The 20,977-nt window shown below is 38.5% G+C and overlaps 5 protein-coding genes across 10 annotated transcripts; 2 read left to right on the top strand and 3 right to left on the bottom strand.

Annotated features, from left to right (window-relative positions):
* Positions 1 to 1,334: 1,334 nt before the first annotated feature.
* LOC110853482 lies at positions 1,335 to 4,539 on the bottom strand. Its single transcript, XM_022101752.2, has 4 exons — positions 4,339 to 4,539; positions 2,817 to 3,944; positions 2,590 to 2,746; positions 1,335 to 2,098 (listed from the first exon to the last, which is right to left on the bottom strand). The coding sequence occupies exons 1-4, from the start codon at positions 4,461 to 4,463 to the stop codon at positions 1,805 to 1,807; spliced, it is 1,704 nt and encodes a 567-aa protein (XP_021957444.1). The 5' UTR covers positions 4,464 to 4,539; the 3' UTR covers positions 1,335 to 1,804.
* A 1,506-nt stretch (positions 4,540 to 6,045) lies between these two features.
* LOC110863009 lies at positions 6,046 to 8,643 on the top strand. The gene is made up of 2 exons (XM_022112219.2): positions 6,046 to 6,664; positions 7,870 to 8,643. The coding sequence occupies exons 1-2, from the start codon at positions 6,144 to 6,146 to the stop codon at positions 8,561 to 8,563; spliced, it is 1,215 nt and encodes a 404-aa protein (XP_021967911.1). The 5' UTR covers positions 6,046 to 6,143; the 3' UTR covers positions 8,564 to 8,643.
* Positions 8,644 to 9,495: 852 nt separating this feature from the next.
* Positions 9,496 to 12,612, bottom strand: LOC118434066. 6 transcript variants are annotated; one of them, XM_035846800.1, is made up of 7 exons: positions 11,901 to 12,607; positions 11,783 to 11,806; positions 11,081 to 11,595; positions 10,869 to 11,006; positions 10,522 to 10,788; positions 10,132 to 10,444; positions 9,497 to 9,804 (listed from the first exon to the last, which is right to left on the bottom strand). In XM_035846800.1, exons 3-6 carry the CDS (start codon positions 11,571 to 11,573, stop codon positions 10,152 to 10,154), a joined length of 1,191 nt encoding a protein of 396 aa, XP_035702693.1. In that variant the 5' UTR covers positions 11,574 to 11,595; positions 11,783 to 11,806; positions 11,901 to 12,607; the 3' UTR covers positions 9,497 to 9,804; positions 10,132 to 10,151. The 6 variants fall into 6 exon arrangements, with proteins under 6 accessions (XP_035702695.1, XP_035702693.1, XP_035702692.1 ...); XM_035846799.1 differs by having other exon boundaries at positions 11,783 to 11,831; positions 11,918 to 12,607; XM_035846802.1 differs by having other exon boundaries at positions 9,496 to 9,804; positions 10,869 to 11,003; positions 11,783 to 12,608.
* A 244-nt stretch (positions 12,613 to 12,856) lies between these two features.
* Positions 12,857 to 15,896, bottom strand: LOC118434193 (CCR4-NOT transcription complex subunit 7-like). The gene is made up of 9 exons (XM_035847076.1): positions 15,759 to 15,896; positions 15,575 to 15,673; positions 14,663 to 14,832; positions 14,496 to 14,600; positions 14,238 to 14,431; positions 13,999 to 14,160; positions 13,818 to 13,932; positions 13,612 to 13,752; positions 12,857 to 13,545 (listed from the first exon to the last, which is right to left on the bottom strand). The coding sequence occupies exons 1-9, from the start codon at positions 15,778 to 15,780 to the stop codon at positions 13,270 to 13,272; spliced, it is 1,284 nt and encodes a 427-aa protein (XP_035702969.1). The 5' UTR covers positions 15,781 to 15,896; the 3' UTR covers positions 12,857 to 13,269.
* Positions 15,897 to 15,962: 66 nt separating this feature from the next.
* LOC118434194 lies at positions 15,963 to 16,980 on the top strand. Its single transcript, XM_035847077.1, has 3 exons — positions 15,963 to 16,076; positions 16,366 to 16,723; positions 16,794 to 16,980. The coding sequence occupies exons 2-3, from the start codon at positions 16,380 to 16,382 to the stop codon at positions 16,933 to 16,935; spliced, it is 486 nt and encodes a 161-aa protein (XP_035702970.1). The 5' UTR covers positions 15,963 to 16,076; positions 16,366 to 16,379; the 3' UTR covers positions 16,936 to 16,980.
* The last annotated feature ends 3,997 nt before the right edge of the window (positions 16,981 to 20,977 follow it).

The raw sequence follows: 20,977 nt of genomic DNA, 5'->3' as shown, positions 1-20,977 counted from the left end.
TCCCATGACCGTCGGAATATTCTCAATGTTAAATCCGTGCGAACCCTGCTTCATTTCGTGGCAGTTCCTTGCCTGCGAATCGACCACGTGGGCGCCATCTACGACAGATGAAAGAAGCATCTTGCTGATCTCTGGCTTTATCGAAACCATGTTTTGGTATCAGGTCATGGGTGTTGGAGTCTTGGCGAATTTGGCGACCATATTTTATATGGCATTCTCCTTGAAGACGTTTATGCTCAGGGCGACAAAGTAAGATCAACCGCGTCATTTAGATCTATGAGGAAACTATTTCCACAGCCCAAATTTTTCCTACGGGCTCGTCCATGTGTATGTATGTATTGTATTATTTTCAACATGGGGTGATAGGAAAATTTCCTATCCTCCCGTGTTGAAAGTGATACGTAATATATGGACGAGCCTTGCACTGTTCAACAATTAAATTTTGGGTTAAATTTAACGCCCCACTTATTTAGCTGAAATTTGGCACTTGATAAGATAGGACCTCCCACCCCACCGGCTGAACTTTCCACTATTTATGATTTTGGAACCACTTAATTAGCTAGTGGTTGACACTTAATTAGATAAGGCCCCACGACATGAGCCATAAACCTTGAGCCTATTCCAGATAGAGTTATTATTTAAATATTGTTGTTTAATACGTCATAAGTAAATATATATTTCGTTCCAGGACAAAAATCGCCTCATTCAGCGAAGTGACGCTTCAATATTACCGGCGCTATCAAGTGTACAGTACTCTTGTGAACTACTGTATGTCACATGTCATCACCCCCGCCATGATTTGGGCCTGGACGACCATCCTCATCGTCAGCTGGTACACCTTGCTCCGCTACTTTGGCCGGGTGTCCTTCGCCCTTTACACGATCCACGCCCAATTCGCCATCAACGGGATGGTCTGTCTTTTGACGGAATTCAAAATTGCCGGCGATTCGTACGACGTTTCATTGAACTTGTTGTCCGCTTGGCGCTATTCGATCGGAAAGAGCGCCAATGTTAAATTATCAAAGCGATGGTTGAAAAGCTGCACCCCGCTGAAAGTGCGTGTCGGGGCGACCAACTATTTCGAAAGTAGTACGCCCATGATCATAGGAAGTTTATGCGTGGAACAAGTTATCAATTTGATTATAGCAGAGGAAAAATAGGCTAATTATGAAATAGTTGAAGTTGCTTCATAAAATGTCACGATTTTCAAATGAGTTAATTTCTCAGCGTATTTTATTCGATTGGACGCCGAAAATATTTATGTAGGTAGAGTACTACAGATGTAAGATAATTATTTAATTACGATTAACTCTCTGCACAAAATATCAGCAAAATCATTGAAGAATAAAGTTATTTATTAGTTACTTGTCAAAAAAACTTAATAATTGTGGGACTGTTTTTTACGATTAAGTACATCACCCTAAAATCAATAATCTGCTGCATATGCATGAACATACATACTTTTAGAAATCCAGTATTAAATTAATACCAAGCAGTATTCATAGATGCCAAACTGGCATTGATTAGTCGTTACAGGGATTAAAATTCTACTACGCATATCGGTAGCAAATTTTTACGGACCGGTATAATTTTCATACCAAGCGATAGCAACTTTATCACCCAGAAATCAATACCTGCCTGACTACACCAGATTTCTCACAATGAGATAATTATAAAGACAATTAACCATGATTTAAATCTTCTCTATCCATTTTAAACTTTATTCCACAAAATTTTGACTTAAATAATTTCGACAGTTATTATTTCACATGGGAAAAGTTATTTTTTTACATACATATAATATTCAGTAAACAAAACATTTCTGTGAAATGGTCGTATAACTCGTACAATTTCCTGGGAATAGGAGAGCTGAAGCGCTGTAGGAGTAATCATTTATCGCCGCATTCAGGAAAGCCCGATAGATCGCATTGTTCATGAATTGTGGGATGTAGGCGAAATCAAACGCTTGGTCAAGAGCGAGCTCTTGTACACTCATTAAAGCTTGCAGACGAGGGGCGTCCTTGTTCAAAAAGTTGTTGACGAAACGATGCAGCAAAAAGGTGGGACTTAAGAATCCAGCCGTGGCGGTGGAAAGACCCTGAAATTAAATGGTACAGTTAATTGGTTAGTAAATATGGGGTAAGGTGAGACACGTAACGAGGGTCGAGAAAGGACGTATATGTCAGACTTTACTCTTGTGTAACACTAATCTTAAGATCAGACTATACATAAAGTGAACGAGTTATGTACTGTGCGGGTGGAGCTTAAACCTACGGCCTCCTGAAGTACCTTGTGCTGAGACTAGGGTTTCTCGTGAGTTTAGCTCCATTCGCACAGCACATAACTAACTCACTTCAAGTATAATCCTAAGATTCTTATGTATTATGGGAAATCTGAGATTCCTATTATGAGAAATCTAAGACTCTCATTACGGGAAAAATGAGATTTTTATTTTGAGAAATCTGAGCTTCATAGATATTCTAGGAAATCTCAGAATTGTAGTCTAAAAAGCTCAATTTTTGATCAAAAAAATATCAAATTTCTTATCTCAATAATCATAAAACTTATTTTTATTTATTTAATCCTCACCTTAAAAACATTATCCATCATAAGCCTCGTCTGCTTAGTGAAACTAAACAACCCGGGAATGATAATATTATCAAAAATCTTGTTGTAGTACACCTTCGCCGACGCCAAATCCGGCTGCAGCATGACATTGTACTGATCATCAATCCCCAACGCGTACCTACATAAATACATAATCAAATCACAATTAAAATTAATCCCCCAAAATTATCCCACCCATTAAATCCTACCCAATCGAAGCCCATAGATGATTAAACGCCCATAAATCCGCGTCGCACGCGTTAATCGCCAAATCCTGGGAAAACAAGATGGGATACGCGATCAAATTGTACAGCACCAAATTCATCCCTTGTTGATTATACAGCGGCGGAATGAAGCTCAGACAGCTCGTGGAATTCGTACACGTCTCACACTGCCCGCAATTCTCCTCTTCCGGGTCACAAATGCACGTGTCGCAGTGATACGTGCTCGGCTGCATGTACTGACAGGCCGGGACGGCATTCTGCGTGCACGTGGCCGCCCCACAGGCCGAACAATCCGTGCAATTAGTTTGAACAATTGTGCAATTTTCGTTCGCCTGAATGCACTCGGGTTCCGGCAGGTTGTACTCGTACACGCAGGTGCAATTAACACTCCCAGAAATGCAGGGTTCGTCCAGGTAATCCGTACAGGTGGTATTGAGCACGGTACAGTTGACATTATTGACCCCAGTACAGTTTTCGAAATTATAGACGGGGACGCAGTTCGCGCAGCCGCCGCAGGACCCGCAGTCCGTCTCGGGCGGGCAGGTGAGCCAATTAGTGGGCGATTCGGTCCGCTGAGACAGCGGGATACTTGAATTTCCTATATCCCACTCAAAAGCATTCCACAAAGCGTCGTTCGTCGCCTGGTTTTCGTACTCGTCGGGCGTTATGATGCATCCGGTGGAGGCGATTTTTGCATTGGCGCGCGTCTGGACGTCAATATGGGTGGCGCGAACGTTCTTGATGGAAACGATGAAGGAGGAGTGGCCCTCGACGGGGAGGCGGTAGAAGTAGTCCTTCGTCCAGACCAAGCCTTGCATAATGGTGGCGATGTCTCTCCTCGCGTTGTCGGGGCCGTTCGTGTTCTTCTTGTTGAACATGATGGGGTTGCGGATGTCGGGCATGTTGATTTCGATGAGGAGACCGAAGAACATGACGATGTACCAGGGGAAGCGGTACTCCGAGGTGACCTGTTGACCTCGCAGGGCGAGTTGTTGGTTGAACCAGGTGGGGATGACGCCGTTGGGGCGGGGAGAATTTCCTGGGGCGGCGCGGGCGGCGGTGGCCCATTGTTCGAAGGGGAGCGGGCAGGCGGGCAGGGTGGGGGAGACGAGGCTGGAAAAAGGGGGAGGAGTTTTTAGGAAATGTTTTTGAAATAGTTAAAAAATACGTAAATTAGTTTTTTTTTTAAATTTTCGAAATAAAAATATATATTTTAAATTTTTGTAAATCTGTAACGAGAGTCCCATGAAAAATTAAATACTGTCGAAATTTGTACATAAACTAAATATGTGGAGACGTTAAATATTAAACTTTAATTAAGATATAGACCAATTAATGTAAAAAATACGTTGTAAATTTCAGAACCTTCAATACAATTAATTCAGATTGTTGTAAAAATTAGTTTCTATAAATCTTTCCTCACTAATTTTTTTCCAAAAAATATTTTCCCCAAATTTTCACACAATTACTTTTTATTAATTACTTTTTATTATCAAAATCTACTCACCTCGGAGTATTCGTGCACCCTGGCTTGAACGGTATATTGCTGCAGGATGGGAAGAGGAACGCGTTCGTCACCTGGACCGAGATCAACGCCACCAGGCCAAAACTTGCCCAAATTGTCAGCTTCATTTTGTTTCCTAAATATTTTGCAAATAAATTGGCAAGCTGGATTTCGTTGCCCTGCTGGTGCGACACTGACTCGAAATCATTACCTTGTTCCAAGTTTGGTGGTCAGGTCGGTTCGGGGGAGGGGAAAGGCTTATCGGCATCTCGACTAAATTGGAGACATGCCGTTGTATCCATGCCATTAGCAGTTATGGCTTTAATCCTTCATTAAAATGACCATGGTTACATAATTGCGCTTATATAATTGCAAAAATTGTACGTACAACTTATTTATGCAAATGATATGGATTATCTGTATGAGGAGTACGTAACTTTTAACTTAAACGTTTTAAGCAGAGAGGGAATGAATAGCTTGACCTGCCCGTGACGCCGAGGGAATTGCTTAACATTTCTTCTCTTACCGAAGGTTCAGAGAATGGCTGGTTGTACAAAAGTCCAACTTTGTCAGGTATTGATAAGTCATGCCTGGCTGGATTATCTTACACGTGGGGTCGGCGATGTCAGTGAGCCATAAAATACTTACTCAAGTTCCATTCAATTGATCGAATGAATAGTGACATAAATAAATAAAAATGTTTAGTTGTATAACAAATTAAATGGAACTGTCGGCCTGGACATGTCCAATAAAATCTTGCTTAAATCTTGCCAACATAAGTACAACACGTGAGGCGATTTGCGTCAATCGCAGAAAAAAATGTGCGATTCGCACTTGTATAATTTTTATAAAAGTAACAATTTGTGTGTGTAAATATTCGAGTACGTATTTAAAATGGAACAATGTAAGGTGAAGAGATCAATGTTCTCAAATTATGTACGTCGTCTTACATATTTAATCAAGTTACAAATGTCAAAGTTGATGGAGAATAGGAACATTTTTTAGGTACGCAGTTTAAATAAATTATTTCTCCGCTTTTGAATGGATTTTACGAAAAAACAAGACCAGAAACGTGACCATATTTCTGAAATTGTGTACATAAATACATATGTATAAACATAAATATTTACTAAACAAATCACTAATGATTTTGAACGGGGAACATTTATGTAACAGCAAATTAGTAGGATTCGAAGTTCATGCCAAATATATACATATGTACATAAACAAATTTTGTGAGAGATATTGCATAAAAATTTTTTGAGAAGAAATATAATTTCCAGTTTTTAAGAAACAAGTCCCATTGTTCCCCAAATTTCTTTCTATTTTTACCCTAGCAATCACACCGTTACGTAAACCATACATAAGTACAAACTAATTTATCATTGAACTTTGACTCTATTCATACTTGTACAAATTGCTTCTTGTTCAACTTAACATGCTGTCAATCCACGTTAATCCTTGTCTCGCCTGCGTCAATGTCATAAATAAGTTACATTTTAAGCAATAAATCCTGTCCATAAAATTATGATTTTTATTTGCATAATCAATTCATCACGCCAGGGTAAAAGGCTTATCGTCTTTATACCTCCTTTAACTAATTTATTGCTTAATCTCATCCACCCATCCACCCATCCAATTATTGCATGCGGCACTTGCTTTAATTAGATCCCCAATCGCTTCGACTATTCGAGGAGGTGAAGTCAAAGTTGCCTTGGCGACCTGGTCCATTCCTCACTCAGGCGTTGAGGAGAACAAGCAGGGGAAATTTTCGCAATATTTTCGCCAATTTTTTTTACCTTAAAATAATGGGGCGCCCACTTTTCGCCATATTTATCATCCTCACCGCCGCCTCGCTGGGGTCGGCGACAATTCAGCAATGCGGGTCGGTCACGCTGTCCGTCACGTCGGCGGGAACGTTGCCTTACGCGATGTCGCACACCGCCGCGGTTTACAACAATTACAATTCGATCTACCTCTTCGGCGGGCTGAGATCCGGAACCACCCAGATGAATCAGATTTACAAGTACTCCATGTCCACGCAAGCGGTCACGCAGGTTGGAACGTTAGGAAGCACGCGGTACGGCGGGGTCGTGCTGAAAGATGGGGTCACTTTCCCGAAATTCATCTTCCTCGGGGTGGACGGGGACGGATCAGCGCAGGATCCGATTTTCAAATTTGATTCGTTTAATAATAACGCGTTATCGGAGATTGGATTGATTCAGACGGTGACGGAAAACCTCGCCGCGGTGGAGTCCACGGGGAGCCAGGCGTTCGTTTTTGGGGGGCCGAATTATCCCTGGACGAATATTACGCAAATGGATATGAGGTGAGGAAAAATTATTTGTAGTTTTGAGAATTTTTTTGGAATATTTTTTTAAAATTGTAAATGCTTGAATTTTTGCAAGGTAAGTTCATGAAATATTAAAATGTTTGGGGTTTGAAAGAATTAAAATTTGTCCCGTATTTAGAAAGTGGAAATTTATAAAGTTTAATGACTATATTTAATATTTATCAACAATTTTTGCAAATTTTTTAAATGCTAAATTCAATAGATACGTGTATGATTTTTTTTGGTTTTATGGAAATTTGTAATTCAGTAAAACTTTACAAATTTTTAAATTCAATATCGTCGCTGTAGATCCATAACCTGCCAAGTTGAAAACCAGTTGGAACCATAACCTGCCAAGTCTGTTTTCGTGATTTTTCAGGAGAGCGTAAAAACCCGAACCACATGATTGTTAGTTGAAGGAATCGCAGTAATTGATTTTTTCACTGTTTAATGCTGAATGTAAATTTAAATTTCATCCAAACAATTTCAAATTTGGCATGAACATGCATAAATATATTGTCAATCATAACATGGCATCAATTCCCGTTTCGATCGCTATAAATTTTTCAGGAAAAATATAAAACCAAATTTTTTACGGTTTTTGATTTTTCCTGAAAAATTTATAGCGATCGGAGCGGGAATTGATGCCATGTTATGATTAACAATATATTTATGCATGTTCATGCCAAATTTGAAATTGTTTGGATGAAATTGAAATTTGCATTCAACATTAAACAGTTCCTAGATCGCATAGATTAGCCATCTTTCCACGAGTTTTTCGAGCAAGAGAAAGCCAAATCTTATAAATTTTATCAGTTTTTGAACTTTTATATCTCCGGAACTAGGTGGTCAATAATTTTTTTGAAAGGGCCATTTTATCGCTAGCTAAATGCCAAATTTGTATAGACTAAATCGCAATACACCCCAAAACAGACTTGGCAGGTTATGGTTCCAACTGGTTTTCAACTTGGCATTTTATGCTTCCAACTGGTTTTCAACTTGGCAGGTTATGGATCTACAGCGACGATATTTAATAATTATATTTATCGGAAATACGAATTTTATCAAATTTAGTTATCTTATTCCGAATTTATCGTCAAGTGGGACTAGAAATTTAAAAATAAATAATTTCCGAAAAGTAAAAATTTCAAAAATCTCCAAAAAACGAAAAACATCCTTATCGAATTTCTTATTAAATTAAGGTACGGAAACAACTCCGTCGTCGGTGACCTTCTCATCGGAATGGCGAACAAGGGAACCGCCGTCAATCCCACGGGCGGAAGCAACATCACCATTGTCGGCGCTGCCGTGACAGACACCCAATTAGATTCCCGCGTCCTCTCGTTTCACCCCTCTGCCTACACGTCCGACTTCCTCGCCACGATCCAGGACCTTCCCGACCTCGACCATCACACATCCGCATACGACTACGACAACAACGTCCTCTGGATCATTGGTGGATACAATGGAGAGGCGGGTCAGCCGATTAATGGCATCTACCAAATCGACATGGCCACGTTGGCCGTCCAATTTTACCCCGTGGCTAATTTCCCCTCCATCGGGAATAACTGGTTAGCCGCGTCATCCGCCATTTATGCGCAGGGTCGCTACAGGATTTATTTCTTTGGCGGGTTAATGCGCGACTCGAGCATTCCGGCCGATCCGGGTACTCAGAAGAATAATATTTGGTACATTGACCTCACCCCGGCGTATTGTTGTGGCAAAGGCACCGGCCTTTTCCCCCATCCCAACGACTGCACGAAATTCCTAAGTTGCGCGAACAGCATCACGAGCATCCTCCAGTGCCCGGCGCCCCTCTATTTCGATCCGGTTTTGAGGATTTGTAACTTTTTGAACTTGGTGTCCTGTGCGTTGAGTAATTTGTTGCAGTTTTAAGAGATGATTGATTTTAATGATTAATCCACTTAATAAATATTTAAAGAGAATGTAAAAATAAAATTCGAGCTAAAAAGTAAGATGTTGATTTGCATTGAATTAATGGCATGACTTTTTGAACTTGAGAAAATTAAAATTAATTACCAGCATCGCTTTTAATAAATATTATGAACGCATGCAAAATCGAGCTACATTTTGGTTGTAAACCATGTAAAATTAGTTTATTGTAATTATGTCAATTTAATATTTTGCAAAAAAAATTGCATAAAACACCGTCTGGACTAAAATTTGGAGTAAATGTACATACATATGCAATAAAGTTTCCACGGCATAATAAATGATAATTTCCAGCAGTATTGTCCCATTTAGTTGTACTTACAAAAGTCATGAAGATCATAAAAAGAAAGGAATTAGAATGGAATTCTATAGAGTTGTACTTGTACACAATACTTGCATTTGTCAACCGGATATATGAAACCGGATTCATATACGAATGGGAATGACCACCATTTCGCCGTCCTGAAGAAAACCTCTGAGGTCGAAACGTCGACTAAAACGGCTGCTTGGGACGTTCAAAAATACTAAAAAAAGTGTGCCCCTCTCCTTTTATTATTATACCTTCACTGCACATTTTTCATATTAAGAATTTCATACATAATACATATGTACATACATCTGTGTGTACATATTTATGTATGTATTTATGTTGGCCTCTTCGTAGGATAAATATCTACTTCTACTATCTATACATCTATGTGTACAAACACATATAACTACATATTTATGTATGTATGCACATTCATTTTTGCTTATTATACTTGATAATGTAATGAAAATGTATCTTAATTTTAAAGATAATCGCTAAAAAAGTAATTATAAATCAAATATTATATTTATTTTTGGATAGTTAAATAAAAACGTATACATATTATAAAATCAGTCTTAAAATTATGTACTTTTTAAAGTGTTAAAACAACATATTAAATATATACAAATGTATGTAGAATTATAAGTAAATTATAACGGAATAAAAATGTCTGCTACATATTTGTTACTGTTAAAAACTACATAAGTACACATTAAAGTGTTAAAACAAAATATTCGATATATAAAAATGTATGTAAAATTATACACTAATTTACAACGGTATAAAAAGTCTGTTACTTGTTATCGTTAAAAACTGTTTAAGCATAATAATAAATTAATCCTTCGCCTTTATTCTTTTGAGTGGATAATAACGCCTGCAATTAACCAAACTTATTAATTAATTATAAAACACCCGAAGCAATCTACAAATCTATTTTTATCTTCTGGTCAGCAGCCTTTAACTTACTTCCAGACTAAACTGTACAAAATAATTATTTATCATGCGCTGTGCATAATATGTATGTATATATCCCATCACTAATGACCCCCATTCCTTCAATTAACTAGTATGTAACACGATAATGTAATGATGAGGGCCCCGGCCATATCAAATGAGAAATAAAGCTATCTATCTATCTATCTATCTATTAATTAATTATTTAAAATCATCATTATTATATTAAATTAGACATATTCCGTACCTTATCAGAATCATTGTGATTCACTCACAGTCCGAGTCTTCGTCATCCCCATCGCATACTCCTTCACTTAACGTGTCGCTGCAGAGGGAAGGGACGGGTGAATTGTCATGTCGACCCTCCTTGAGCGGACCTTCATCGACTTCCTCGACGACGACGTTCATTAGTTGGACGAATTTGTCTTTGTTGGTAGGAAGAGAATTGCTTTGTTCTTTCATCTTTCGTCTTTCTGCAGCTTTCCACTTTCGAATAAAGTAGTCGTTACGATACCACTCCGTAGCAAAGAGTTCCCTCGTGCTCATAACCGGGGTCATTTCTAATAAGCCAGGAATATTTAAGTTATGTATTCATTTGGGAAATTGATAAATTTTGAATTAAATCACGATCACTTACCCTCGTCATCGTCGGAGTTACAGACATTGGGCCCGTCAGGCCCTTCCTCGATAGGAATTTCTGGTTTTGTAACAACCACGTTCCCACAGTCGTATATGAGTTGCTCCTCAATCCAGTCGAGTTTTGGCAACAAAATTGCCTGGTTGGGAATTATCCTACAATCTGGGATGTTGAAATAAGGATCGTGTAACATGTCTGGCTCGTCATGGTGGTCAATGGGTTGGGGACGTTGTCGTTTTTGCTGTGAGCCTGATGAAGGAGGCGAATCTGCAATTTGTTTGCATAATTTCATACGTTAAAATGTCACAATTTTTTTTAAAATTTACTAATTTGTGACTTAATCTTACCGGGAAGCGATACATATGGACTTTCATGGGTTGGAGTTTCACACCTTTCCGGGCTTATTTGACGTTTTGCAGCTTTTTTCTCTTTCTTAGTTGAAGTAGGGTCACGGAATGTGGTGAATGAGGAAGACTTATCATCTACTGTAAAAAATAAAATTAATTAAATGTCAAATTATTGGGTCAAATAAAGTCGTTAAAATTTAAGTAAAATTCACCAATAATCGTTTTCCCCACTTTCCTTGGGCGACCATTCCTGCAAGCGACACTAATTTTGCGTGCCGCCGTCGGCGGAGGCAATAAAGATTCCTCGGTAAAACAAAGGGGAGAAATTGAAGACTCATCCGTAAAACAAGGGGGAGAAATTGGTGGTGTTGGTGGCGAATCGTCCTTCTTCTCCTCACTTACAAGATGTCCCAGCTTCTTCCCGACATCCGATTCAGGATGAATCAGGTTAACGAATCCTTTATACCTATCGTAAAGTATTGCCAGCATTTCGTCGCAATTGGGACACATCTTGATGGTATTTTCAAACAAATTCTCTTCAAACTCCTTGCGGGACGAAGATCTGGTCTGCATTCTGGTGGATGCTTCCTTTACGGGGGGCTTCACAAAGATGGCGGTCAAGGCCTCGCATGGGGAGTGGCTGCATCTAATTGAAACGACTGCATCGTTGAAGGGGTTACGACACGTTGAGCAAATGGCACTCATAATGATGATGATAGGCGATTCACTGCAATAATTAAAGATAAATCAGTAATTAAGAAAAATTGTTAAACTACTTCAAAGTAGAATTACACGCAGGAATCATGCACATGATAAGTGATTTGACCCGGTGTATTAATTAATCATGGAAATATCGAACATTTTGTTGAACTCTGCTCAAATAAATTTAGTTTTTCTTAGTTTTTAACACTTACCTATTCTCTCCTTAAAGAAAACGACTAAAGAAAGACCAGCAATTGGTGACTAGTTTTGTAATTGGGTAATTGCTAGTTAGTAATACTTTTGTAAATGTATTTCCGCTTAATTATTTACCCACAAATTTAAGCAACCTGTTATCCTGTCGAGACGAGAACGAAGAGTGAGAGATCTTCAGTCTCTCCGGCGTGGGTGGAGAGGAAGAAGGAGAAGGACGCGTCATGATAAGCCTGGCTATACAAAGCCAGACAGCGTGGATAAGGTATATCATCCTCACCGCTATATGGACGTCGAGTGGGTCGAGGTGAGGGGAAGACAGCCGAGCAACTTATTCCCCTCCGCCATGTTGCTTTCCACCCTCGCGTGCCCCCTCGAGTTCTCACGACTCCTTTGTCTTATCTCATTTGCATATCCTCATTTCCTTATCGCTCGGGCTCGAGTGCATAGGACGTCGAGTTGGTCGAGGAGAAGGGGGACAGTTGAGCGAGCGAGCGATAGGCATATGAGGGGATGCAAATGAGATGAGTCGTGTGTCGTGAGATTTCGAGGGGGCACGAGAAGGTGGGAAACAAGATGGCGGAGGGGGAAAAGTTGCTGTTGTAAAGGAGGATAAGCCGATGTATGATGTCTTGTTCTTCTTGTGGAAGATGGAGAATATAGATGACGACGACGAGCAAGTTGTAATGATGATGACGATAAGGTGATGACTGAGGAAGAGTCGCCCATCTTCTCTCGGGGGACATATTTGATGTTCAAATAATTATTAATTAAATACTTTAATCTGAAGTCGATACAATTGATAATTAAATGCAATGAATTAAAAACAATAACAAAATACAAAATTCGTGTCGCGCCGGTCATTTTGCTTTATGACTCTGGTTTGCTTAATTTACCTAATTTTCATGGAGCAGTTTAATTACCGCATTTATCACTAATTCATTTGATACATACAAAATTAGTATTAAAAATGCAGCACTATGTAAAAGTGAAAGTTGCAATAAAAAGGGTCAGGATTTAAAATTATTATTTTTTCATTCAAATTTCACAAATCAAAAACAGTTGCAGTCCAAAATATTAATTTCAAATTAAAAAATTTACAAGCTAAATAACAAATTTCTGTAAAAATTGCATTTATTGTCAACCAATTTATGCACCACTAGCAATCTGAATTTAAATCAATGTTGTTTTATACTATCTTTTAGTCGATGCATGCGACCACCAGCTTAAGAAAAAAACGAAGACAAGACATTAACAATTAACAATGCAATGCATTAACATTTAATTTTACCTTAAAAATTCAATGATGTAGTACATACCTACATACATATGTACGTGTTATTTCAATATTTTTTAAACTATGAACCCTAAGGATCTAATCGTATATATTTATGGATTTTTGTCTTCTCTAAATGTAACATTAATGAGTGATTAAAGGGGTAAAGAAGTTGTAGCTTCATTCGTTCGGCTCAGATTCTTCGGATTTTATTCACCAAGAATCAGAAGAATCAGAAGATTCTTCCAATTCTTCCAATTCTTCGGATTCTTCTGATTCTTCCGGTTCTTCTTGTCCTTCTAGGACAGGAAGAGATTTTACTTTGTCAAGAGTAGCTTCTTGATCTCCATCTTTTTTCTTCCCTCCAGTGGCTTCAACAATACGGTCGGGCAAGACAGCGTCCACTGTATCCTCCGAGTAGTAGTGACCGCTCAATCCGTACACGCGACCGTTGTACAGCACCTCGTCAATCGAGTTCTTAAAGAACATCTGTAAAAAAGACAGGATACATAAATTGGTAAGGGAATTTAGGAGATAAACGTTACAAATATATACCTCACGAATTTTGAAAAACACCTGACCCGTTAAGAGCGAGTCACTTCCAGATTGGTGGGACTGACCAATTCGCGCCACCCCAAGCGAACTAGCCAAATCCGCAAGTCCACTTGGCACAAAGTTACAGTCCTTCACGAGATACTGCAAAACAGTAAAATATTAAAATATTATTGTCGACGCTTCGACAAGTGGTCACAAAGACTCACCTTAATGTCGTACAATACTGGAAAATAAAGTTGCAAGATTTCAAAGAAACTTTCAACAGTGGAGGGAACCGAGTCGTTTCGCAAGATGCGATATAAATATCCCAAGTCGTACCCACTAGAATAAAATCATACAAGAAGAATATTTATTGCATTTTATTAATCTACTGTATTTATTAAATACCTATGAAACGAGATCCATGTTACATCCTCATTCAAGACGAGGTTGGATGAGTTCAAGTATTCTGAAAATTCAAAATGATCAATTCCTTCGACTTCCATCCGGTTAAATGGAATTCCACACTTCCTCAGAAGATCGATGCTGTCCTCTGCCCACATATCGTCACTAAAGAAGGGAGTAAAAAAATGGTCCTCAGAATTTCATGGTTCAGTTAATTAATAAAAATAAGAATATGTACTCACGCCAGACTAAACTTAAAATTGAACTGCCAAGTTGACACCCCCATTGGCACGTTCCCCTTCTCGTCGAAGAGAGTAATTCCAATCTGTATGACTTTCAAGGCGTTGCAATTGGCCCAAAGGGCCGAAAATGTATGAGCTTCATACGACACGAATTCTCCCACGGGCTTGAGAGGGGCTCCAGGAAATTCGGTATCCTAACAAAAATATGTATATGGTCGTACAAAAAATATTTAAACCCGTCTTACTTTTTGTACTCACCAAGGACACATAGTTGAACCCGCTCCTCACGTATTGACGAATTTTACGAAATTCTTCCCTTAAATTGCTACTCCAAACGTCTCGGAATCTTGGATCCCCGAAAGGCTATATAAAACCGAATTCTATTTTGTTTTATTTGCCAATTAATTTATGAAAATGTAGTTCACCTTCACTTTGCCCAGTGCCAAATTCGGGTTTGCAGCAACATTTCTCGCTGGTTGAGAAAATGCCGGACCAAAAGTCGAAGCGACGACGGAATTTTGTTGTTGCTGCTGCTGGACAATGGCAGGATTTGAAACTGCATTTTGTTGTTGCACCGGTTGTTGAGGTCGCGGAGCTGAGATGGAAAAAATCATTTATCTGACTAATTTACCTACACAAAGAGGAACTGATAAAAACCAGGCCAAATGTAACACAAAATCATTTCCCATATTTCGCAGGAGAAGATGAGACAGAGTGAGAAAAGTAGTTGGCGGTGGGTATCCACCACCATCGTGCGTTAGGATCGTATGCGCGATCCATTTTCTCACTCTGTTTCTCTCTCTCTGTACTCATTAGTGGCCAGAGTTTGTTATGGCTCTTGCTGTATAAGCCCCTCCCTCAGAAACTTTGACCCCAAAAAAGTCATGGTAGCGGTCATTTCGCAGCGGACAACAAAAGCGGAAAATGTGGCACTTCTGACGAAGAAAAATCTGGCATCAGGTTGTCAGCCGCAAAATGACCGCTAAGGTCACTTTTTTAACGATTTATATGTAGGTCGAAAAACCGCCAATTTTCGAATTTTGAAAGTCTTGATGCATCAAAATGTTCATACTCATGAGGGAAGTCAAATGTCAAATGCAAGTTGGTATCTACTTCTTTCTGTACCGAGTGTACATTGACCTTCTCATTTTTCTCAATTTTCTTCCCCAATTTTTGAAGGGGGTGTGGTTGAATATAATTCAAAAAAGCTATGCTATATTAATCCCCCCCACCCAAAACTGAATTTGTAATTTTTTATGTGCAATTTGGTGAAATCGATGCGAAAAAGCCTTGCACTTTTGGCTCATTTTGTACCAACTATTTAAAAAATAACTCACAGGGTTGATAATTTAATCCTGGTGGTGGCATGGTCGGGGTGGGTGGGACAAAAATTCGAGCATCGCCACTTCCCCCATTTGCAGGGTCAGGCTGCCCACCTGTACAAAATTTAAAAGTAACCAGTTAATTAATTGATTATCATTCAACCATCGGAATAACTCGACAAGAATATAAAATACAAACCAATTCTGGGGCCGTAAACCATCCTTCCTGTGAGAACGATTTCGTTGAAATCTTACGTTTTAAAACCCTTGTCACCTTTTTAACTCAACTAAAAAACTTAAAATATCGAGAAATGTTTAAAAAATAATAATAAAAACGTGCAAAAGTGAAAAGGTGGGAAATAAAAAAATATGCAATGCAAACTTAGGCTGAGCGCCAAACCGACGAGAATAATTCTCATTCTCATTTTTTCGTTTTTATTTTAATTCCAAATTCGTACTGGCCAACCTCAACCTTACTGTTTTTTTTAAACTTGATAACTGGCTAAGGATTTTTAAGGTAAGGATGCCAAAGGTTCGAATACTTTTCTCACTCTACTTGGGCGATAATTTTTTAATTAGTCAGGAATAGTGAATAGACCAGAGAAAAAAACTAATTGATTAGGGGACATCCATAAATTATGTCACCGGAAATTGCTAATTTCTAGACCCTTTAAAATGTGTCACATGTTAAAGGGGGGATGGTATCATTAAAGCATTGAACCCTCCTCTCACGTGACATAATTTATGGACGGTCCCCTATTTATTTTTTCTTAGATGAGCTTTCAAAAATATCTTGTCTTGATTAGATCAATTTAGGAGAATGAATTCCGTTGTGCCTTCCACTCTCTCTGAGATGAAACTTTCTCCCCCCGTGGAACCCGTACTCTCACAACCTGTTACTCCCCCTCCCACTAAACCGATTCAACCTCCGCCTGTCCCCTTCAAACACAAGGAGACTTGCCAATATAAAGAGGACGCTCTCCTGACCAAATTACAAGCTGTATTTCTGACCCCCAAGGATGTTGAAGAGCAGGATGCCCAGTTCAAACGTCACCAAGGCCGAAAATTGTCTCTCCGGCATATCCGTGACTCCAAGGATATCGCAAACGATCCGGTCGTCCTCAACTACTTGAAGGAGCAGAAGGAACTAGTAACTAAGGACCGGTAATGCTAGTTTTATGATGCTATTTTTTTAAGAAACCGTAATAATATCATCAAAATTGTTGCATTGTAGGGAGAAATACTATCACATGTGTGAATGCGAGTGGGAACAAGAACAGTCCAATAAATCGGATGGCCCCCAAGACGACACCTCCGTCGAATCGCTCATTAAAGACAACCCTTTGGAAATCAATTTTATTAACCAGACTATGTAATTTAACTCAATTCAAAAATGTACTTATGTAACAACAATTCGCTTATTGCAGTCTGGTTCAAGTGCCGGGGGATTGGAACTTAGTACCTGGGTAACGTCACCCAAAAGTTCCGATTCCCTGGACTTTTTAGTTATGCAAGTTACAGGGAAACGGAACCCACTTGTCGCAGGATTTAGCGGGCCTCGATTCCCCGGTACCCTCTTACGCAAAAGTTACGATTCCCCGGAACCCAACATTTTTCTTCCATTTTTCATAAATTGGATTAATTTCCGCAGAAAATTTGGATTATCTCAAATTAACTCCCACAAATGAAGAACATTAGATAAAAAAATTAGAATTTTTTATTTGGGCGAAGTTTTATAAATCGCAAATATCTGACAAATTTGAGGAGCGGCAAGCTCAAAAAGGTACGGGGAATAGTCACCCAAAAATTATTTTCAGGGAAAAATACAGTTATTTTGCAGTTATTGTTACAATTATTACGTTATTATTATGTTATAATTATTTTCCCATAAAAATAATTGAATTTTTCCCTAAAAATAATTGTTGGGTGACGATTCCCCGTACCTTTTTGAGCTTGCCGCTCCTCAAATTTGTCAGATATTTGCGATTTATAAAACTTCGCCCAAATAAAAAATTCTAATTTTTTTATCTAATGTTCTTCATTTGTGGGAGGTTAATTTGAGATAATCCAAATTTTCTGCGGAAATTTATCCAATTTATGAAAAATGGAAGAAAAATGTTGGGTTCCGGGGAATCGTAACTTTTGCGTAAGAGGGTACCGGGGAATCGAGGCCCGCTAAATCCTGCGACAAGTGGGTTCCGTTTCCCTGTAACTTGCATAACTAAAAAGTCCAGGGAATCGGAACTTTTGGGTGACGTTACCCAGGTACTAAGTTCCAATCCCCCAGCACTTGAACCAGACTGTATTGACTAAACCCGTAAATAGTTCAACTATTTTTTTACAACTTTCCAAAACAATTTCTAAATTACCCATACCATACCTTAATAATTTTCATACTGTTTTTGCTTTTCATTACAAAGATAACACAGCATTAATCGTGTAGTCTAAATTAGTCTGAAGAAACATCGATTTTGCGTCCTTACCCACCACAAACATTTTCAACCCTCGCAATCCCCCCTCAATTCCTATAATTGGCAACGATTTAACCACCCTCTTCATCCAGGACCGATTTTTCGCCAAATCTGCCCAGTGACTAACCAATTTCTTCGACGTTTCCGCCGTCGGGACCATTTGTTGCATGATCACATCCACCGCAACAATCATCGTGAGGGACATATACGGAAAAAGTATGTAAACATTCATCGGCAATACCTTGTGCAGCACGAGGCTTGCATAATTATACAGAATCATAAGTATAAATGCGACCAAAGAAAAAAATCCGCAACACGTCATCTCCACGTGGCGAATGGACGACTTGTTAATTCTGATGCGGTTATAGATTGCGACGCTGCTTTCAAATTTAGAGCTCCACTTTTTGGATAGCAATAGGTTCAAAAACATTGTATACGAGGAGAGGCGAAGGACGGAGTATAAACAGAAAAAAGTAGTGAGACGACTTCCATTAAGGGCACAGGGGATTATGGTCACGAGTCGGAAACCGTGCAGCGCAATCGCCTTGAAAGATACGACAGAATTCCAGCCTGGAAGGGCAAAATTCAAAAAAAGATTTTGCGGATCTCCACCCGTTTTGAAGAAAAATATTGGCAGGACTAAGGGACACAGAGAAAACTGAAGGATAAAGAGTTGCAAAAATTTCGTGGATGTTGACGATTTTTTGGTGGAGCTATCAATTCCTGAAAGAAACAAGTTTAAGTGTAAAGATCCGGCATTTTGATAGACTAGTGTTTCATAAAAACAGCTGCAAGAAATTATTTTCTTAGGGGCACAATTTCTAGCATGGGTGTAAGAAATGCCAAAAATTAAGCTCCATCTTGCCGACAATCCGTACGAGGTGCTGTCCAAAATGCTGTGATTGTTTATGCTAAAATCTTGGAGATTTCTGCTTGAAATCTATCAGAATTTTTCGCATAATGTATTTGCATAAATTACATTACCAATACTTTCAGACTCACCCGCGTTTGCTCTATAATCTTGCAGTAATTGATTCGAACTAGCCACCAGACTTTTCCCGTGGTGCAACACTAAAGCGAGAAATATATTACAAGAAGTTGCACAAAGTCCGCCTAGCACACAGTGGATCGCATCCAGTGCCGAGATTCCTTTGGGGACGAAATTTGCCCAGATTATTAGGACAAAGCACGACAGCATGGATACCGTCAGGGTCGCTGTGCCGAGGAATGTTGAGATAAAAGAGGTAGAATTTTCGTCATACATCATTTTCCAATTTTCTGCGTCAAATTGTATTGGAAACTTCCACCAAAATCTGTACCACAAAAAATCCTCAAACAGTTTGGAATACGTTGAAATCGCAAACCAAACTTGTTCAACTTTCATGTTGATTGCTAATCATACTTGTTGTCTCCGAGATGAGGGGAGAACTCCAAATGACAAAATTTAAGCGTTACTTCGCAATTTATATGAAAATATATACGTAGGTACAATTTTGTCTGAATAAAGGTCACCCACGAAATAAGACTACACTCTTAAAAATCTGGCAGAGTATATATAAATATATATATGTACATATATGTACATATATATATATGTACTCCGTACTGGTATTGATTTGGTGATAATTTCCTACCTGGTTGGTACTAGGTAGTTTACTACTGTCAGAAACTTTCTGAGTTGCAAGTTTTTCATTAGCACAACATTACTGAGCAACATTAATGCTCGTTATCACCGTGCCGGTAGAGTCATGTACCCCAGCCAGTAGTAATTTAATACCCGTTTTCTAAGAGTGTGCTTACTACTGCTTACTGGTTGGAGAGGAAAGTATGACCGAAGACAAGTCTTAATTATGCAAAGATTTAATTCAGATTAGTGTTCTTCAATATGTAGTAAAATTTTTTGGCAAAGTGAAAACAAATTGGACTGTTAAAATCAAGTTGTGTACTACCATTTGTCCAACTGACTAGGTTGGAAAAATGAATGTAAAGAAGTACGTATATTTCATTAAAAATGCATAGTCCGTTTACCAACCCGAAATTATTTTGTACATATATTCCCAATTTATGGATTTGATTCAACAGCCAAATTGATTACTTGAGCAATTACTGAAAGAGACATACAAGTACATACAAGTTAAAAATTCGTTATTTTGGGAGATAATAAAAAATTGATCTCCAAAGCGCCATCGTAAATAACATCATACAACAAACCTTATTATACACACAGTTAACAGTTTTCAAGCGAATTTATTTGGGTTCAAAAATTACAAAAAAAACTGAAAAAGGGCCGAAGTTATTTAATTTTCACCAGGGCCGTAATTTTTACGCGTATGTACGTAAAATAGACATCAATACAGTAGGTTATTGAATCAATGCACTCAAATACATGGCTTCCATTTAAATGTACACACATGGGTATTTGCAAAATAAACATCTACCTCTAAAGTTACAACATTTATGTAATCATTCAAATGTAAATGAAATGATTTTTACTAATAGTTATAGTAGAGATTGTACTCATGGAAAGCTTTAAATCTTACAAGGGACACTCACGACCTGTCGTTTGAGTCCAGGGTACCCACTATGTTTTTCAGAATCTACTAGGACCCCAGATGAAGGATTCATTCATATTTCCGTGTAAAACTCATATTTGGCGCCATGGCGTGGCGCCAAATTCGCCAAATTTGCATATTTTTATTTTTGAAACCGCCATAACTTTTGAAAACCTGTACGGATTTTCAAAATTTTTGGCAAAAATCATGACAAGGAGTTCAACTTTCGTATCCAATGAAATTTTTTCCAAAATTATCACTTTTAACTTTTCGCAAAATTTCGTAATTTTCTTATAAACGGGGGTTCGTCGAAAAAATGCTAAAAATATTTCAAAAATTAGAAATTTTTTATTTTTATTTTTTTCTCAAAAATTTCGACTTTTGTGATCATTTTA

Source organism: Folsomia candida, unplaced genomic scaffold, assembly GCF_002217175.1.
Source record: "Folsomia candida strain VU population unplaced genomic scaffold, ASM221717v1 Fcan01_Sc001, whole genome shotgun sequence".
In the NCBI taxonomy this organism is placed as follows: Eukaryota; Metazoa; Arthropoda; class Collembola; order Entomobryomorpha; family Isotomidae; genus Folsomia; species Folsomia candida.
This window is presented reverse-complemented; position numbering and strand designations above follow the sequence as displayed.

Excerpts from the sequence above, each read along its gene's own strand:
- LOC110853482 (XM_022101752.2), bottom strand. The coding sequence starts at position 4,463 with ATGAAGCTGACAATTTGGGCAAGTTTTGGCCTGGTGGCGTTGATCTCG. Across the intron at positions 3,945-4,338 it reads GGGTGCACGAATACTCCGAG|CCTCGTCTCCCCCACCCTGC; the intron begins GTGAGTAGATTT and ends CCCTTTTTCCAG. Across the intron at positions 2,099-2,589 it reads TGATGGATAATGTTTTTAAG|GGTCTTTCCACCGCCACGGC; the intron begins GTGAGGATTAAA and ends ATTTAATTTCAG.
- LOC110863009 (XM_022112219.2), top strand. The coding sequence starts at position 6,144 with ATGGGGCGCCCACTTTTCGCCATATTTATCATCCTCACCGCCGCCTCG. Across the intron at positions 6,665-7,869 it reads ATTACGCAAATGGATATGAG|GTACGGAAACAACTCCGTCG; the intron begins GTGAGGAAAAAT and ends TATTAAATTAAG.
- LOC118434066 (XM_035846798.1), bottom strand. The coding sequence starts at position 11,573 with ATGAGTGCCATTTGCTCAACGTGTCGTAACCCCTTCAACGATGCAGTC. Across the intron at positions 10,789-10,868 it reads TCCATATGTATCGCTTCCCG|ATTCGCCTCCTTCATCAGGC; the intron begins GTAAGATTAAGT and ends AACAAATTGCAG. Across the intron at positions 10,445-10,521 it reads TAACTCCGACGATGACGAGG|AAATGACCCCGGTTATGAGC; the intron begins GTAAGTGATCGT and ends CTGGCTTATTAG.
- LOC118434193 (XM_035847076.1), bottom strand. The coding sequence starts at position 15,780 with ATGGTTTACGGCCCCAGAATTG. Across the intron at positions 14,432-14,495 it reads GGTTCAACTATGTGTCCTTG|GATACCGAATTTCCTGGAGC; the intron begins GTGAGTACAAAA and ends TATTTTTGTTAG. Across the intron at positions 13,933-13,998 it reads ACATGGATCTCGTTTCATAG|TGGGTACGACTTGGGATATT; the intron begins GTATTTAATAAA and ends ATTTTATTCTAG.
- LOC118434194 (XM_035847077.1), top strand. The coding sequence starts at position 16,380 with ATGAATTCCGTTGTGCCTTCCACTCTCTCTGAGATGAAACTTTCTCCC. Across the intron at positions 16,724-16,793 it reads GAACTAGTAACTAAGGACCG|GGAGAAATACTATCACATGT; the intron begins GTAATGCTAGTT and ends GTTGCATTGTAG.